At 63.7% G+C, this 16,385-nt stretch overlaps 1 protein-coding gene across 2 annotated transcripts in view; it reads left to right on the forward strand.

Annotated features, from left to right (window-relative positions):
- SLC45A4 (solute carrier family 45 member 4) overlaps positions 1-16,385 on the forward strand; it is a 46,215-nt gene that overhangs the window by 16,266 nt on the left and 13,564 nt on the right. For both annotated transcript variants that reach the window (XM_080646831.1, XM_080646830.1), the window contains exons 2-3: positions 10,050-10,155; positions 11,180-11,797. In XM_080646831.1, the coding sequence (XP_080502957.1) occupies positions 11,554-11,797 (244 nt within the window). In that variant the 5' untranslated portion in view covers positions 10,050-10,155; positions 11,180-11,553. The remainder of the gene's footprint in view (positions 1-10,049; positions 10,156-11,179; positions 11,798-16,385) is intronic.

Below are 16,385 nucleotides of genomic sequence, written 5' to 3' on the forward strand. Positions count from 1 at the left end.
TTCTCCTGGCTCAGACGGATGGGTGTCGGGTCGGGTTTCTGCCCTCCCAGAGCTCCGCTCTAAGCAAATAAACAGCTTCGAGTTCCTCGGGCCTCCGGCCAGATGAGAAATACTTTGGATCTGGTGACCTTTTCCTTGGGGTCTCCGTTCACTGTGCAAGGTTTTGACCCGGATTCTGTTTCAGAATGGGAGGAACGGCTTAGTTTGCAGAGCGGCAAATAAGGGAAAGAATGAGGGATCTGGGAGTCTGTCTCCGGACGCTCCCCCGGGAGGGACGTTTTTATAGACGCCAGACGTCCTCCCAGCTCCGGCCAACTTTCCATCCCGAGGTGGGGGGTGCCCGAGCCGGCCCCCCTCTCACAGGGCCCCGTAGCCAGGCCCGGGCTCCGTGCAGCACACCTGCCCGCTGCGGCTCGGGCACTGGGCCCCCCGGCACCTCACCCTGCAGGTCACCGGCGTCACTGAAGGGCAGGGCAGCCGTTGAACCCCGAGAAGGAAACGTTGCTCAGCAGGTCCCGACGTGGAGCAGAGACGTCCACGGCCTTTGTCAGCTGGTGGGGGACGTGTCCGGGGAGCACCTGCTGAGAGTACAGCGGGGTCTGCGCTGCCGAGAACCCGCCAGCCGGCCTGCACCCTGGCCACTGCGGCGCGTGTGAACCATGGCACGTGGGGCTGTCACTGCCCCCCACCCACCGCACCCTGCCGTGGATCCTGCACCCACCGCACCGCGCGTCCGGCCTGCGCTCGCGCACCGCACAGGCCTGGGCTGTCTGCCTGGCCGCCGGTCCTGTGCCTCCGCTGCGGGGTGCGGGGCGGTGGCTGCGGGAAAGCCCCGGAAGCTTTGTGCTTGGGTCGTGGAAGCTGACTGACTGCAGGCCCTTTGCTGCCTGTGGCCTGGGGGCCCGGAACCGCCCCACAGTCAAGGCTGAGATGGGTGTGATGTTGATGCCTAGAGGAACAGGCGAAGTGGAGACATTCCGGCTGCCGTGCCGGGAGGGTTCGATTCGGCCTCCATTCTGCCTTGCGCCCCGCCCCCTGCGCAGCTCTGGCTGGAGCTGAACCTGGGCTCAGGGCGGGCGTCGTCTGGGTGGGTTGTGGGGACAGTCGCGAGGCTTATGGCAAGTGTGGGTGCAGCAGCAGCAAGATGGCAGGCGTCCGAGGCGGTCGGCCGGTTTGTGGAGCCTCTGTGCTGCGGCCTTGGCCAGAAACACCTTCTGGCCTAATGGACTGGGCCTGGGCCTGGGCGGAGCCGCCGGCAGAGGGCTCGGGGTCCGCCGCCACCCGGCCCTGCCACCTGATCCCATCGCGCCCAGGGAGACACAACCTGGGAGGCATAGGAGGAAAGTAAACTAGCTCGGCCCCAGCCTGTGGCCACTTGTCCCGGCTCCAGGGCGACACAGCAGGCGTGCTGCACCGTCCGTCTCGGAAGCTGGCTGCGGTTTGTCACCTTGGACGATGACTAGGACACGCTTGCTGTTTGGGAGGCAAGGGAGCCCGAGCCGGAGGGGCGCGCTGAGCGCGGTGCTGAGTGCCCCTCACCCCGTGCAGGCTGACCTCGCGGGGACGGAGCAAGGGGAGGAGTGACAGAACCCAGTGAGCAAGGCCTGCTGGTGGGCGGGACTCCAGGCGGAGGCAGGGCCGCTGGAGGGGGGATGGATTCTGTGTGGCCGGGGCCACCTTTCTGCTCCAGTTTGAGGACTCGGGGCAGCAGCCCCCGGGGAGGACCTGCTCTCCTAGGCACCTGCGTCACCCAGTCCTCAGGGCAGTCGTTGGGTGCTGTCCCCTTACCGATGGGACAGGGTGAGCGCGGGGTCACGGCTGTCGTAAGAGACTTGCGTTTGCGATTCAGACTTGGCCACTGTCCTCTGCTCCATTTCCTGCCCTCAGGCCGGCTGCTGAGCTTGTTTCAGGTGCGCGGCCGGGGACAGGAGAGTCCGGGCACTCCTTTGTTTCAGGGGCGCCTGTCTGTTTCAGGGGGGCCTGCCTGTTTCAGGGGGGCCTACCTGTTTCAGGGGGGCCTGCCTGTTTCAGGGGTGCCTGCCTGTTTCAGGGGCGCCTGCCTGTTTCAGGGGGGGCCTGCCTGTTTCAGGGGGGGCCTGCCTGTTTCAGGGGGGCCTACCTGTTTCAGGGGATGCCTACCTGTTTCAGGGGGGCCTACCTGTTTCAGGGGTGCCTGCCTGTTTCAGGGGATGCCTGCCTGTTTCAGGGGATGCTTGCCTGTTTCAGGGGGGCCTACCTGTTTCAGGGGTGCCTGCCTGTTTCAGGGGTGCCTGCCTGTTTCAGGGGTGCCTGCCTGTTTCAGGGGGGCCTGCCTGTTTCAGGGGGGCCTGCCTGTTTCAGGGGGGCCTACCTGTTTCAGGGGGCGCCCGCCTGTTTCAGGGGGGCCTGCCTGTTTCAGGGGGGCCTGCCTGTTTCAGGGGGGCCTGCCTGTTTCAGGGGGGCCTGCCTGTTTCAGGGGGGCCTGCCTGTTTCAGGGGGTGCCTGCCTGTTTCAGGGGCGCCTGCCTGTTTCAGGGGATGCCTGCCTGTTTCAGGGGCGCCTACCTGTTTCAGGGGCGCCTGCCTGTTTCACAAGGGATCTGTGCTGGGCTGGTAAGACAGGGACATAGGAGTGAGGTCCTTGGGCTGGTCTGTGGGACCCTGGCTGACCTGGCTGTCCCCCCTCAGTGACCCTGGAGGCCGCTCTGGGTCTCACTGAGCTGGTCACTGGCTGGGGAAGCCGTCACGCCGCTCGGGCCACGCTGGCTTTGCTCTGAGTTGGCCTCCAGGGCCGTGGAGGCTCAAGCCGCGGTGTTGAACGTGAAAAGCTCCCCAGGTGATGCGGGTGAGCGGTAGCTGGAGTCCGGGGCGAAGTGCCGCCTAGGCCCCGCTGCACGCCGCCCGCTGGGGGGGTGAAGGGGGGCTGCCGGTGGCAGGGCTGTGTGTCCGTTGGTCTGGTCGCCCAGGCTGTTTAACTGTCTTTCGAGGAATTAAGCTAAACGGAGCTGAAGCTGTACTGCTCCTGCTCCTCTTCCTCCCGGCAGTGTCCTTGTGAGCTCTTTTTTTTTCACCGACTCCGCGTCCCAGTGCTGGGTCCTGCGGTGGCTCCTGGGGGCCCAGCACTGCTCTGCGCCGGGCCCTGCCCTCGCCGGCCTGGTGTTCTTCTCCTTTCTTTCGGAGCGACTCCTCTGCAGCTTTCGCTTCTCTCGTAGGCGAGCCCCGAGCTAATATTTATCCTGCTGCAGAGTATCTTAAAAATGCTGGAGGCGTGTTTGCAGGGACTCCTGTCTCTGAAAGGGAGCTGTTGTTGCGATAAACGGAGGCACTGTGCACAATGGCCGGCTTGTATTTGAACTTGCAACCTTTAATCCAATAGTTGGTTTTTGCGAACAGATCGACGTGTTCGCAGTTCCTGAAGAGGGCTGGATCTTCGTGGCATTTGTTTGTTTCTGGCGAGCCTTTGGCTGCGCTGGGGGAGGGGAGAGCTGGTGGGAACCGGCCTGGTAACACTTCCAGGTGCTACTGGGGTTAGGATTGGCCGGCTCTTTAGGAATGTGACTTTTGCACTAGAGCCCTGCCTTTCTGTGAACTGTTCCTTTAAAACTGGAGACACCTCGTCCAGCGGGAACCCTGGCCTCACACGGAAGGAACGGGGATGTGGGTAGCAGGACGGGGTAGGTGGGTGGTGGTATCCACGTGTACTCAGATTTCCGGTGTCAAGGAAACCAGCTGATGGGGAACGTACACCTTAACAGCACGCAGCGCGCCCTGTCCTGAGGAGGCTGCTTTTCAATGAACGGAGCCACTTTCTGGGTCAGCCCACCTGTCCCTCCCGGCAGCCTCCTGCAGACAGGAGGTGTGGACAGGCCGCCTGACGGCCGGAGTGGGGACAGAGCCAGGCCGGCTCCCACATGCATTAGCCCCAGGGGGTAGAGGGTCCAAGTGAACTGCCCTGGAGGTGTGAGGTGTTCCTGGGCCCTCGTCAAATGGGGCGGAGTGGCCCCTGCCCCGCCGCGGGCCCCGGCAAGTCTGGCCAAGCACGCGGCGCCTGTGGAGTCGGTTCTGTGGGACCTTAGACCTTAGTCCGGCCCAGTACTCTCTCCCGGGTCAGCTGACACATTCTGCCCTGCTGACTTCCACTCCTGACTTGCACTCCTTTCTGCCTGTTTGTCTGTCTCCCTCCCTCCTGACTCATCCATCCCCTGAGCTGGGTGTGTGGTCAGCGCTCCGGGCTGCGGGCGGCCACTGGTGGCCCAGCACGCCTGGGAGGCGGCGTCCCGGCCTTCCTGCTGTCCCCACACTGCACACAGGCTCATCCCTGTCCTTGGCCAGCGTCCTATGGGTTTCAAAGTCGTGCTTAAAGGATTGTGGGTTTGCTGAACGGTTGTGGGGGCACTGGGTTCCTACAGGGGGAAACCCCACTTTCTCGCTAGCTTGGCCTTCCAGGTCATTTCCCAGCTGTGTCCCACACGCTGCATTACTTACTAGACGCTGTGATAAGATGTGCCTGTCAGAAACGATGCTTTTACAGGGTGCAGCTCTGGCCATTGAAAGGGCACCCGCAGTGCCGTGCAGCCACCACACCGTCCACGCCCGGAACTGCATCTTCCCAGCGGAAACTCGCTGGAACTGTTAGTGCTGTGTTCACAGGGTTAACGTGTGGTCCAAGGACGGCAGGAGCCTGAGTGCCCGCCTCCCCCACCCCCGGCAGAGCCCGCCCACGGGTGCAAGGTGCGCCCAGGGCCTCATCACGGACTCCTGGGTGGGGTGCAGTGACTGGTCACCCCCCGTTTCCATAGGAGGAGATGGGGCCTGTTTAAGGCCTTTCCTTTCAGCTCATTCAGATCCTATGTCACGTGGGTTCGCCTGCATGAATGTGAGCCACGTGCCTGGGCCCCGCTCTGCCCAGGTGGCTCGGCTTTAGTGTCCCAGGCTCCCAGGAACCCAGCGTCCACGCTCACGGCGGTCTGTCCAGCTTAGCGGCAGCGGCTGCTCTTCAGGGAACTCGGGGGTCATCCTTGTGCTCGCGGCCTTACCGTGCCCCTGACCACACTCGGCCTCCATCGTTATTTGACGGCACGGGGAGCTTGCCGGTCTCTCGGACGGTGTCCGAGTGGCGAGTGGCGCCGGCTGTGTGTGGACCCACACCCTCGGCGGGGGAGGGAAGGATCGTTCTGTAGAAGGCGGCGAGCGTGCGTCTAAGGTGCTGGGAACCGCTCGCCCTCCCACGCTCACCTGGACGGCAGGTGCCGGGAACGCTGCCTCTTGCCTCTGCTCGCTTTCCTGGCGCCGCTGGAGGCTCATTCTTCACTGGCTCAGGGACAGCACTCGGAGCCCGCAGGCCCGGAGCGGCAGCGCCCACAAGTTAGTGGGGAGGGTGCCTGTGAGCTGAGGTTTTCAGCTGAGAAACCCAAGTGGGCCTCTGGCCGCAGGCGGGGAGGGTGCAGCCCGTCAGCCAGACAGGAGCAGAGCTCCCGCACGCCACGCCACGCCACGCCACGCCCGCCTCGCTGCAGGGCTGCTGCTGGTCCCTTGGCCTGGAGGGGGGCGCGGGGAGAGGAGGGCTGAGTCCTTCCGCCTCAGTGGCCTCCGAGCCTAGCTGTCCAGGCCAACCACCAGTTAGCCTGGTGCAGTGCACTGTGGGAGAATCGGGATGAACAAAGCGGGTGGGGTGTGGCTAGGGGGTAGTGGGGAGAAGGCTGAATAAAGCAGAGTGAGATCTGAGCTGCCAGTGGGTGCGGCTGTTGAATGAAAGTCCTGTCATGTGACTGAGGCCTGTGGTGGTCACGTGACAGACCTGGGGTGGATGCGGAGGGGAGCAGGCGCCAGGCCTCCCTGAGTGGCTGGCCTCTGGGCCACCACAGCACGGAGGGTCCCCGTCGCTGGCCCAGTGCGTGTCGGACTGGGAAGGCTCCTGGGCGCACCAAGTGCACCTGCAGGAGCTCCTGGGGTCCACGGGGCTGTCAGACCTGCCCTGCCCCCCGTCCCCCGCCCCTCCTGGGGCTGCCGGGCCTGCTGGCCTCTGTCTCGCTGTCTGGGCCTCTGCGAGTCAGCGCCCCCACTCCTGGGTGTCTCACCACAGGCAGGACCCTGTGCTGTGGGATCGGCCGGTCAGAAAGTTACTTTGAAAGATAGGTTATTGTCTTACTAAACATAAACCGTAGGTTTTACGGAGGCAGAGGAATATGATTGTAGATCACCCCGCGATTGCCCCTTTCCTCTGCGTCCGTCCTTGAAGAGAACTGGGCGAGCTCACGGGAGCTGGTCTGCCCTGCTCTCCGCACTTCCTGTTAGCTGCCGGCTCCGGGCGTGGGCTTTGTTTACGGGGCCTGGTTAGGACACTCCGGGTTATTCCCCGCTTCCCAGAAGCACCTCATTAATGCACAGCACCCCCTGTGCCGCCCCACTCCCCGCCCCTGGAATTTCCTAGGTGTGGAGTGGGGGGATGAAGGTGTCTTTTGTTAAGTTAATGAGGTGACTTTTGGAAAGCGCTGGAGGGTGGGGGCTGGCTGCCAGGAGCCCCAGCCTGGTGATCAGAGGGCTAGAACTCTGCCCCCCCAATCCCCACCCCAACTGGGGGGGGGGGGGCTGGAGGGGGAGGCCAGTGGCCCGTGGCCCAGGACTCAGTCAGGACTAGTGATGAGCCTCATAAACACCCGAGGGCGGCTTCTGTCCTTGGAGCCAGACCACCTCCACGCGCCACGCGCCGGGCAGGCTCCGGGGACAGAGCCGCCTTGTTAGCCTGCCTGCGCATCTTCATCTGGCCGCCGCCTCGCGTCCGTAAGATCCTTTGGAATAAATCCACGACCTAACGAGTAAACGGGTTTCCCTGAGTCCTGTGGGCCTTCCTGGCAAATTACTTGAGCCCAGGGAAGGGGTCCTGGGTCCCCCCCCCCCCGACTCACAGCCAGCTTGTCAGGCCACAGGCAGCCGGATCGGGAGCGGGGGGCAGTCTCGCGGACAGGCCCTCCCTGTGGAGCCTGGTCTCTCTCCGGTGGAGAGTGTCCGGGCAGAGCTGGATTCGGGAGCCCCTGCTGGGGTCGGGGGGGGGGCGTGCTGTGGAGCGGGGAAGCCTCCACACACGTGGGAACGCGCATTTCCAGGCGTCTGATCCGTGTTGGAAGGACTGGCTTTTAAGAAGGCGTCTTTGACAGCGCCTGGACTGTCCGCCTTCACTGCAGAGGTAACAGTGGGGGAGAGTAGGTCTCATCATCACAGGAAATGGGGACCTCCGGTTACGGGGTCTCTCGTCTCTGGAGGTGGAGGGAGGTTCTGTGGGTTTGGTCTCATTTACGCAGGTAAAGAAGCTCAGGGCAGGCCGTCCCCCTCCCTCACCTTCCAGCAGGGCTGGCTCTCCAGCTCCCGGGGCCACGCCCCTGCGCTAAGACGGATAGGAGAGGGAAGGGCCCGTGACACCGAGGAGGGGTTTGTGAGCGCCCAGGAACTTCACCAGATGCTGAGGGGCGGCCTTGGACCAGGGTGGGGCGTAGCAGAGCCAGTGGTCCTGTGTGCGGCAGACCTGACTCCTCCTCGCTGCGCCACTGACTGGCAGCCCCAGCCCGGGGGAGCGCGGAGTCGCGAGGGGTGGCTTTGTGGCGGTTCTTTATGGCCCTTGAGGGGAAGGATAGATGTCACCGGGCCAAAGTCACCTGCAGGCTCTCCATCCAGCAGAAATTCGCCTTTTAAACCCCGTTTTGATTTGGACAACTTTCGAGTGTGTTTCATACTTCCTCTTTAAAATCCCGGGCAGTTTGGGTTTGCCTGACATGGGCCCACGTTGTTGGACCGTCGCTCCAGTTTCCCTGTGCGTTGCGTCCTCTCTGTGGAGGGCAGACCCCGAAACGGGAGCCACTCTGACCGACGCGATGTCTGAGCACCAGCGAAAGGCGCCTGCACGGCGCAGCACCGGGCTGCCTCCTCAGGCCCGTCCGAGGCCAGTGCTGGGACATGAGGGCTTTTCCGATGCTCGTCGCCGGTTGTCCTGAGTGTCCCTGGGCAGCCTGGGACCTGCGTCCCCTCCCGTTGGGAGCGATGGAGGCCGAGAGGGCTGGCCCCTGGCCGGGCGTCGGAGGGAGCAATCGGACCCGCCCCAGGGCTGCTCACCTGGCCTTGCAGGTGGGCCCTGAGGCTTGTCTCCCTGGCGGCGGTATCGGAGCTGTGCAGTGGGAACGCGGGCTGCCTGTTGCCATGGCAGCCACAGCCTCCTTCCTGCTGGAGAGCGCACTCGCGGTCAGGGCTGGGAATGTGGAGAAGGGGAGAAATCCTTGACTTTTTTTTTTTTTTAAATGTTTTATTGATTTTTTACAGAGAGGAAGGGAGAGGGATAGAGAGCTAGAAACATCGATGAGAGAGAAACATCCATCAGCTGCCTCCTGCACGCCTCCTACTGGGGATGTGCCCGCAACCAAGGTACATGCCCTTGACTGGAATCGAACCTGGGGCCTTTCAGTCTGCAGGCCGACGCTCTATCCACTGAGCCACACCAGTCAGGACGAAATCCTTGACTTTTAATTGAAAAGCGAGAAGCCGCCTCAGCCCATGTGCAAACCAAGGACACACGTGAAGGGCGGAGGCAGAGGGCGTGAGCGCGTCTGTTTCGGGGACGGCGACTGTGGCAGTGCGTGTCTGCTGGGGGGCAGTTGGCCCGTTTCCGTGCCATCCCCCACGTGGGCCTCTGGCCGGGAAGCCGCTTGGCCACCCGCAGGATTCGTAACGATTTCGGGAAATACCGCGCCCGCAGGCGTGCCGGACGCTTTTCTTCACCGTAGTGCGGGCACCGGACTCGCTGGCTTCGACGTGACGTCTCTGTGGCCTCGGTCCACAGCCGGACGTCGTCATCGCCTGCTGCCGTGGGTCTGCTCCCCGGCTTCGTGTCCATGGCGCCTGGAGAGCCCGTGCAGGCGAGGTCGGGGCCAGGACACACGCGGCGGGCTCCCTAGTTACTGTCTTTACTAGTTGACGGCTGGTGCCGCTTTAGAAACATGGTCGAGGGCAGGGCCTGTGTTAATGGCAGGTGTGCCAAACAAACAGCTGTGGCCACACCCAGCCACCATGGCACTGGCCGGAGGCCGCCTGCCCGGGCCGTGCGTGTGCGCCTGTGTCACGTGTGCAGGCGTGCTTCAGCCACACTGCGAACATGCGTGACCTCCTCTGACCCCCTGCGGTGGGGTTGGTCACTGAAGGTGACCATCGCGTCACGTCGAGTGTGTGACCTCGGGCAGAGGCTCGTGCCTGACCCGCGCGCAGGAGCCGGTCAGGATGGCCCTGCCGTCAGCTTCTCCCCCAGGCAAATGGTCGGAAGTCACATGTTTTGGCATCACTTGCCCTTCAATGAGCAACAGGACAATAGAGGAAGTTGTTGATCGGAGCCATTGTCCTTTCCCTTATCTGAGTGCATCTGCAAAGCACGGCCGTGCTGTGGGCGGGCGCGTTCCTGGGCGAGGAGCCTGTCTTAGGAGTGCTCTGGTCTTGAGTGGAAGGTCCCGGAATAGGTCACAGCGTCCACCTCTGCCGCTTTTCGGCAGCTGAGGAGGTTCTGGTCCAGAGCCCCGCTTTCGGGAGGAGCAGGCAGCCCCCTGAGCTGCTGTCTTGCTCAGCGGGGGCCTAAACGGGCTCCGCGGAGGGCACGTTGCAGCGCCCATTCAGAGCAGCTTCCTGGCAGCCTCCAGGGAGTCCGCTTCCGGGCAGCAGACCTGGTGTAACGGTATCTGATCGTCCCCCTAACTGTGATGGCAACCGGCCACCCAGGTGCTGGGCTAGCGGGGAGGGCGTGGCTGGCGGGAGGGCGTGGCTGGCGGGGAGGGCGTGGCTGGCGGGAGGGCGTGGCTGGCGGGAGGGCGTGGCTAGCGGGGAGGGCGTGGCTAGCGGGGAGGGCGTGGCTAGCGGGGAGGGCGTGGCTAGCGGGGAGGCCGGGGGAAGCTGGGCTTGCTTTGGCAGTTTTGCTAAGTGTGTGGAGCTCCCGGCTCAGCTCACCGGGGAGTGAGCTCCCAGAGCTGTGACCGCGGGGGGCTGTGCACGTGCCCGCCGCCGCCGACAGGATGCTAACGGTGTTTGTCGTTTCCGTCAATATAGATGACAGTGACGCTACCTGGGTAACTGTCCCTGGGCCGCTGCGTGTGCACTGCCTGACCGAGGGAGCCGCCCAGACGCGTTAATGCCTAGACTCCTTGACTAACAGGTAACCCGCCACGCCCTCGCCGGTGCATGGGGACCTCCGGGAGCGGCTGCCCCTTCCCCCGAGTCCAGCTCTTCCAGCAGCCGGCCGGGCGGGTGCGCTGGGCAGCTGTCCTCCCTCACTCATCCTCTCCGCGGCCTTCCTGGGCTCCTGCCGTGCGGCCAGGCTCGGGGGATGGACCGGATGGCGCTGGCTGAGGGGCTCTCCCAGGGAGCGACGCCCTGGCCTGGGGCTGCGTCCCCAAGGACAGGAGCCGTGAGGGCCTGTGACGGGAAAGGGGGCGGTGGGCAGAGCCGCCGGGCGGGCTGAGCCGTGAGGAGAGGCCTCAGGGGCTCGGTGGCTGAGTGAGGGCGGGAGGGGGTGAAGGACACGGGAGGGCAGCAGGTGCCCTGCCTGAGCGCGGGTCCTCCCGTCCCTCTGCCCCCCAGACAGCGCCAGGGCAGGGACCTCACTGCCCCAGACGGGCAGGCTCCCCCGAGGCGGCCATGCGTGGCCAAGGTTAAAGTGGGAACTGGGCCGTCCGAGGGACTCAGCAGGACTCAGGCTGGGAGCCACTGCAGCGGGCGGGCCCGGTGGCTGCGACCAGCTGCGTGGGTCCCGCAGCCCTGACCGCGAGGCAGGCGACAGGTGGTGGGACACTCCCCCTCCAGCCGAGCCCAGGCCGTCCACTGCTGCCTCCCTCCTCCTCACCCTGTGTTCCCAGGAGCCCCCAGCCCTGAGGTGTAACCCCCGGGTGGTAACTGGGTCAGTGGACTGTCACCGCGTGGCTTCACTCCGCGGCTGTCCAGGCAAAGTGGGGACGTCGCTCAGGACTCGGCTGCGTCGGCAGACCTGTCGGCGGGGTCGCTGACCTGTGGCCGCCGTGCGCTGGGCGGCCTCAGCTCCTCAGCGAGCCCTGCTCCCCTTCTTGTTGGAAATAAGCCGCCAAGAACTGGCACCGCTGTGGGCCTCCTCCCTCGCAGCCCGCGGGGCACCAGGCCTCGATCTCGGGCGGAGCCTGACTGCTGGGTCCTCTCCTCTCCTGCAGATTAGCCGGTCGCTCGATGGGGAGCAACGGTGGAGCCCCTTCCCGTGTCAGCACCCCGCCTCTCCGCAGCCACAGAGACCACGTCTGCACCTCCTCGGTCATAATGATGAAACTGGTATTAACTGAATGGCCATTATGGATTTGTAACTCGCACTCACAGTGATCCACAGCCATATGCTCAGAATCCAGCCAGAAAGGGCTCTGCTGGCTGCGCGCCGTGTCCGAGGGGGAAGTTGTACCGAGAGGAATACAAGGATTACTCGCCGGGGAACGCCGCGGAAGCAGAGAGAGGCGACGTCTTAATTTATCCTCACAGATACACGACAGTGCTATTTATATAGGCAGAGTGAGTACACAGAGCTGTTCCGGTGGGCATGAGAATGGCCCCGCAGAATGCCGACTCGGAGTCTCTGCAAGTCCAGGAGCTGCCCGTGGCCCTGCCCGAGCTGCGGAAGCCTGCGGGCGCCGGCCCCGAGCCGCGTGATGAGACCGTCAGCGAGGGCTCCATCGACCGCATCCCTGTGCGCCTGTGGGTGATGCACGGGGCCGTGATGTTCGGCAGGGAGTTCTGCTACGCCATGGAGACGGCCTTGGTCACGCCCATCCTGCTGCAGATCGGTAAGTGCCGCCTGCCCGGCCCTTCGCTCGCTCGGCACGTGGAGCCGAAGGAGGGCTGGGCGTGGGCTCGGGGACCCTGGGGCCCAAGGCCTGGTCTCCTCCCTTCAGCCTCCTCGGACCCCTCTGCTCCTGTCTGAAACCAGGGCAGGGGACGGGACGGTCTCCTGATGTCGGGGTGGAATCAGGGGTTTGGGGTTTGAACAAGTGCAGCTGGCGTTGATCTGTCCTGACGGGGAGTGCCACCAGCCCGTGGAGGCAAGAGGTGAGCCCTAGCGTGACACCTGGAGGGAGAAGGCGCTGAGCAGCTTTATTGAAGCCCTGTTGTTGGTGTCGCTGGCACCTGCGGGCTGAGTGTAGTGTGGCCCTCCGGTGGCGAGGGACCGGGTTGTCAGAAGTCCTGGAGTCCGCGGTCCCCGGGGGCCAGCGTTGTGAGCTGCTGTCCCTTCCACATCACCCCGAGGTGTTCGCTTTCCCTGTCGTCTAAGGAAGTTTAACAATCTGTAATTTTCCAACCTAGAAGGTTTGAGGAAGGGACCAAGCCACTTAAAAGCATCGTTTCATGCTAGAATTCCCCACGTGCTTGGCGAGGTCTCTAAAATGTACTCACTTGGGTTTGGGAATGTCCCTTTCTCCCGATCGGCCCCACTGTGCGGTCAGCTCCAAGAGTCAGGATCCGGGAACCGGAGTTTTCCGCGCGGTGCCCGTGGGGTGGGGCAGCGGGGCCGTCGTCTGGAAATGCTGCCTGGGCCCGAGAGGCCTTCCACCGCACGGCGGTTCTCAGAGGGCGTCGGGGACAGAAGTCCGGTGCATTTCTCAGGCTCCGAGGCGCACAGTGGTCCCAGCTTCCATGAGTCCGTTCCTAAGCAGGCTGCCTGCCCTGCCCACCGCACGTGCCCGCGGCGGGCTGCGTGGGCTCATTGCCGACTTCTCCGCGGGCTTCCTGGCCTCCTGATGGTCTCGGGTGCAGTGTGTGCGGGTTTTCTGCTGGCGTCTCATCGGGGCTTGTCCCACTGCGCGCGGTTCTTGTACATTCTCCATGGAAGTCCTTGATCACGTCCATGTTGCCGTGTTTCACCCTAGTCCAGGGGTGGGCAAACTTTTTGACTCGAGGGCCACAATGGGTTCTTAAACTGGACCGGAGGGCCGGAACAAAAGCATGGATGGAGTGTTTGTGTGAACTAATAGAAATTCAAAGTAAAGGAGCGGAGGGGAGAGCAAGAGAACCCTCTGCTCTTTCGGCTCCGCGGGCCGGATAGAACGGCCGAACGGGCCGGATCCGGCCCGCGGGCCTTAGTTTGCCCATGGCTGACCTAGTCTGTGGTTTCCCTGTCACTATCTTAGTAGTATCTTGAGATCAGAAGTTTTAAGTATAGATGAAGACTGGCATGCCAACTTCTTTCTTTCCTTGTTCTTTTTGTTTTAACTAGAATCCTGGTCTGACCCGGCCACAGTGATGTCCTCTTGTGCTGTCTTCTAGATGTTTCGTAGTTCTGGCTCCCACGGTTAGGGCTGTGACCCACCTTGAGTTAGTGTGTACGTAGAGGAAGAGTTGAAGGGTCTGTTCTCACATCACCTGGGAGGGCGCGGAGGGCAGGGTCCTGGGCGCCCTCCTCACCTCTGACCTGGAGCTGACCCTCCCGGCCCCCCTGCTCTTGCTGCGGTCCTTCGTGAGGAACTCCCGGGAGGCGAGTTCTCAGGCCCCAGGCTCAAGTCTTGTACGAAGGAGAGCGGAGCAGAGGGGCGGGCGTGGCACGGCCGGACCCCAGCTGTGGGCCCAGCACCCGGCAAAGGAGGCTCCCGCAGACCCAGCCCCCTGCACAGGCAGAAGGTGAGGTGCCGGCCTCGGCCTGTGCCGCAGCCCGTGACGGGGGGAATGGGGCGTCTCAGAGTTAGAACCCAGTGGGAGTGGGGTCAGTCTTGGGAAACTCTGGGAACAGCCTGCCCAGCCCCTCCGGGCCTGTCGCCCACTGGCGAGGTCTGTTCCCACACAGCCTTTCCCGGGGAAGGAGGCGTGTGGGCGCCGGGCCACACACACTCATTGTTTTCCCCTGGTTCCGGAAGCAGCCCCGAGGGAAAGGAAAGTCCTATAAAGAAGAAAGGATGTCTCGCTGCCTCGGGTCTGACTAATGAGCCGGTGAAGGCCGAGACTCCTGCCCGGCCCTGCCTGGGAGTCATGACCCAGGCATCCCAGCCAGCAGGGGCCTGGGTCATTCTCTCCTCCTGGAGCTGGCGAGGCTCAGGGGCACGTTGTGTCTGTCTGTCTGTCTGTCTGACTGACTGTCTATTAAAAAGCCAGGCTCTTCCCTTTTCCGTTGTACCCTAAGGAGAAGCAGGGCCCCTGGGGTTTGATTTGGGAGAACTGGGTGTCCCTCTCTTTCCTGTGAGAAAGCCCACCCCAGAGAGCACAGGAGAAGGCCGGTGCCCCCCACTCTTCTCCACTCCGGGATCGGGCAAAGGGCCTGGAGGCCGGCGAGGCAGGTGCGAGGTGACTCCGAGTCACCCATACAGCCCACCCCTCCGGAGCCAGGTGCAGCCAGCCCTGCAGAACTCGGGGCGGGCCTCTGAAGCCGCCGCCTTGGGCAGTGACTCGCAGCTGAGGGGTGGAAACGCACAGGGCAGGGCGCATGGACAGGTCACTGGTGGGCGCTCAGACGGAGAGGATCATGCCGTGTCCGCAGTGAGCATGCATCTCGTTCTGCGCACATGTGCGGCCACGTGTTTAGAGGGCCTCTCCGTGTCCTACCTGAGACCCGGCCCCCTGCTCCCCCGGGTGTGCACGGGTGCTCTAGCCAGGGCTGTGGGGAGGTCCGCTCCCCTCTCCTGCCCGGTGCATCCAGGGTGGAGCTTGTGTTTATGATGTGTCCTAAGCTCGGGGCAGCTGCTGGGTGAGGTTCCCGGGGCTCCTTTTGCCTGGGGGACCATGGTCCCCAGTGGTCAGTTGCTTCCTGCATGGAGAGCACTGGGCTCAGAGCCGTCCCAACCCACCCCCACCCCGACCCCCGGGAGCTCTGGGGAGTGAGGAGGCAGCTGCGCCCAGGACCACGCACGGTGGGGACCCAGGGCTGGACGGGCTGAGGAGGGGATGGGAAATGGCCCAAATTGGGGGTGGGGGGGGGCGGGGTGCCTTAAGACATCAGTCTCAGTGAAATGATCCAGACACAAAGGACAGATGCTGCGTGACTCCACCTGTGTCAGGTCCCTGGAGTGGTCACCTCCATGGAGACAAAGGGGGAGGGGGCGGGAGCCGGCGTGGGGGGCCGGGAGCCGGCGTGGGGGGCCGGGAGCGGTGTGGGGCAGCTTCATTTGGAAGGTGACTGTTCTGGAGGAGGACAGGGTGGGGTGGCACACGTAATGCCAAGCTGCACGCTTAGAGCTGCACGCTTAGAGCTGCACGCTTAGAGCTGCACGCTTAGCAGTGGCTCTGAGTCCGGGTGGGGAACCTTTCTGCCAAGGCCCCTGTGGGTGTTTACAACATCATTCGAGGGCCATACAGACCTCCCGAGGAGAAAGGTAGCCTACTCTATCTAGCCAAACACTCACTCACTCACCCCCTGGGCCTGGGCAGGGCCAGACCAAATGGCTTCGAGGGCTGGGTGCTCCCCCGCTGGTCTGAACGGTAAAGTTCACACTGTGTACATTCTGCTACAACTTTTAAAATGAGAGAAAAGCATTGAACGGGCCCCATAGGCTGTCCAAAGGCTGACTTCCTGCTGCCTGGAGGCTGAGGAAACTCGCAGGTGGCACACGGCCCAGGCTGCCGCCGGCAGGCTGCCCACCTCACCCCGTGGAAGAGAAGGCATGACGTGGGCACGCTGTCCTTGCGGGGTCCTGATGCGTGAGCCACCGTGTCAGGGCCCAGGGCGCCTCTGAAACGCGGTCAGACCTGCCCGGGAGGCACGCCACCGGGGCAGTGTGGTTCGGGCGGGCCTTTCTCAAAGCCTCCCACCGCCTGACCAGAGCGACTGACGGCCGGCCGTCGGGGCTGTTGTGTTTGGCTGGGGAAGTCTGGGTTTCTTGTGCTTCAGGCCATTGTGTTTCAGAAACAATGACATGTCAGCGGCGGTCATTTTTCCCAAGGAGTCGGCCTGCTCTTTCGTCAGCCTCGGAGCCGTACGTGCGGTGCCAGGCCAGCTGCTGGACGGGACGGGACGGGACGGGACGGGACGGGGACCAGCAGCGGTAGAGGAGGAATGGGGCTTGGGAGGGACGTGCTGCTGCGGCCTGGTCCCGGGGCGCAGTGGCTCCAGGTTGGAGGCTGTCAGTAGGCGGTGCCTGGTGCGGGGGCTCCGCTGGCCTGGGCAAAGGCTGTGACGTGTGGTCTGCAGGAGCAAGATTAGGAGGCACAGTGAGAATGCCGGCCATTACCGAGACGGGGGACAGCAGGGAAAGGACAGCTAGCGCCAACCGGGCGCAGCGAGAGGGGCAGGAAGTGGGAGCCTGCGTTGAGGTGTGAGAGAGCTGGGCCCTGGCAGGCAGGGGGTCCGATCACAGGAGGCCGCGTTCGCCACTCCAAGGAGGGGATTTACAGAGAGCTCTGGGCCGGTCTGCCCTCTTCCCGTGTTGCACGTGTTAGCACTAGTCAAGAGCA

The sequence above is a fragment of the Plecotus auritus genome, assembly GCF_963455305.1.
Source record: "Plecotus auritus genome assembly, chromosome: 11".
NCBI classification, from domain to species: domain Eukaryota; kingdom Metazoa; phylum Chordata; class Mammalia; order Chiroptera; family Vespertilionidae; genus Plecotus; species Plecotus auritus.